This window comes from Penaeus monodon, chromosome 29 (assembly GCF_015228065.2).
Source record: "Penaeus monodon isolate SGIC_2016 chromosome 29, NSTDA_Pmon_1, whole genome shotgun sequence".
Classification (NCBI taxonomy): Eukaryota; Metazoa; Arthropoda; class Malacostraca; order Decapoda; family Penaeidae; genus Penaeus; species Penaeus monodon.
In genome coordinates this window covers 38,259,883-38,261,752 of record NC_051414.1, presented here as the reverse complement: position 1 = coordinate 38,261,752, position 1,870 = coordinate 38,259,883, and the positions used below count along the sequence as shown (strand labels likewise).

The window sequence follows — 1,870 nt, the reverse complement described above, 5'->3', positions numbered from 1 at the left end:
GAGTATATGAATAACAAAGGAAGTGGAGAAAAGACTTGTTTACTTCAAGTTCATTGAGACAAACGTTAACACCTCAAAAGGATGGATTATCGTCTTAATAAGTCCCTGCGCGGGCTCACATGTCATATAAGAAGCTTAGATAAATTAGGAAGAGGAATGAAGACTAGGAGGGGGAGGAAGAGGAGGTGGGAGGTGGGAGGGCGAAGAAGGGCGAAAGAAGAGTAGTAGATGATAAATATCAGAAGAAGGGAGAAAGAGGAAGAGGGGGGAAGGGGGTTAAAATCGAGAAATGAGGGGAGGGGATTTAAGATGGAGCACAAGAAGGGAGAAAGAGGAGGAAGGAGATATCAGAACGAGCAGAAGAAAGAGAAAGGGAGGAGGGAAGTCAAGATGGAGCAGAGGAAGAGAGGAGGCAAGAAGAATGAGCAACAAGAAGCAGCTGAAGGAAACACAGAATTAAGAGAAAGTCTCGACGCGGCCCGGAGTGCCTCGAGGCTCGCTGGGAGATCGGCGGCGGCGGCAGAGTGGAGTTCGCGCCTCAGTGTGTGTCTTCTTGTCGGAGGAGGAGGAACGTTCGGTGTCGCTCCGCTGGTTCCTCACTGGACCCATTCCCGCTTGAAACCTCCACGCTTTTCTTTTTTTATATTTTTTCATTTCATTCGGTTTGTTCTATTGTGGGATTTTAGAACTGGATACGGAATGATGATATTAAAAGTTTTACTGGGATGAATATACACAGAAAGGATATATTCATGATCGGTGAATATCATGAGCTGAAAATTTTGAATATCATTAAAAGTGAAAACTCGATCAAGTGTGTTCTTGTTATATGTAAATAAATAAACTACATCGACCTAATACGGAATGACTTCAACGCACACGTAGAAAACAATCCAGATATCCAGGGGCTTTGTGGTTCCCTTAGAGTGTCAAAGTACAAATAATTTAGTCCTTATTATAGCTCTGGTCGTGGATTTAATACCGCCAAGATGATGAACGCTTCGAGCACATTGCAGTACCTGAAGAAACCTTTCTTCTGGAAGCTGGGATACCTCAAGCTCAACAAAAAAGCCAAAATAGTAAGTAGAGAAATGTGATAGGAAGAGAAAAAAATTAGGTAAAAGGGATAGATGAAATTTGATGGGAAGAGAAAATAATATATAAATGGGATTGATAAATTTAGTATGAAAGGTTTTATTTTTGTGTGAATAAAGTGTGTACTTAGCGGGAAATTACCAATATCATCTGTTTTTAGCTGCCAAAGTCAGTTAAAAGTAAAATAAATCTCGTTGCTTACAGATTATTTCAGTATATTTTTTTTCTTTTGCATCCAGGTATATGAATGACGTCCTAGTTAAAATAGTAAGCTAAAAAAAGAATGAAAATAAATCAAGTTGCATCTTCTAGAGTAACCTTCAACCCTGTTCCTTGTATGGTCAGGTCAGAGTAGCAGTTACTTCGCGTTGCAACATTGAGTGCGAAGGGAAAGGAGGTTGAAGGCCTTGCAATATAGTAATGAGACCGTGCCATGGAAATATTGAAGGGTTTGCTTGTGAAAGTCTTATTACAAATGCAGCATTTAAATGAGTGTAGGCCTGTAAAGTAATGAGACCATCACATGTGGACATCGAAGGGTCTTTGGTGAAAGTTTTACCTCAAAAGTACAAATTTGGAGTGAGTTTAGGTCTGTATGCCAAAGAGGTCCGTGTCATAGGAATACTTACTCTCTATATAGGCTTCATTCATACATAGGGATTCGCGACTCATCCCGGCAATGTTTACGAGTCCAAGACAGGTGCGTAATGTTGTTGCCATGCCCCATTCATCGCTTACCTGTGCCCGAGAGCGTGCATATGATACCTTGCCTTTT

General features: G+C 40.9%; 1 protein-coding gene across 1 annotated transcript in view; it reads left to right on the top strand.

Moving 5' to 3' along the window:
- Nucleotides 1-390: 390 nt before the first annotated feature.
- The window catches only part of LOC119592245 (titin-like), a gene marked incomplete at its 3' end in the record, with an annotated part of 22,727 nt that continues 21,247 nt past the window's right edge, over nt 391-1,870 (top strand). Inside the window, 1 exon segment of the mRNA XM_037941080.1 lies at nt 391-1,079. Coding sequence (XP_037797008.1) covers nt 990-1,079 — 90 coding nt within the window.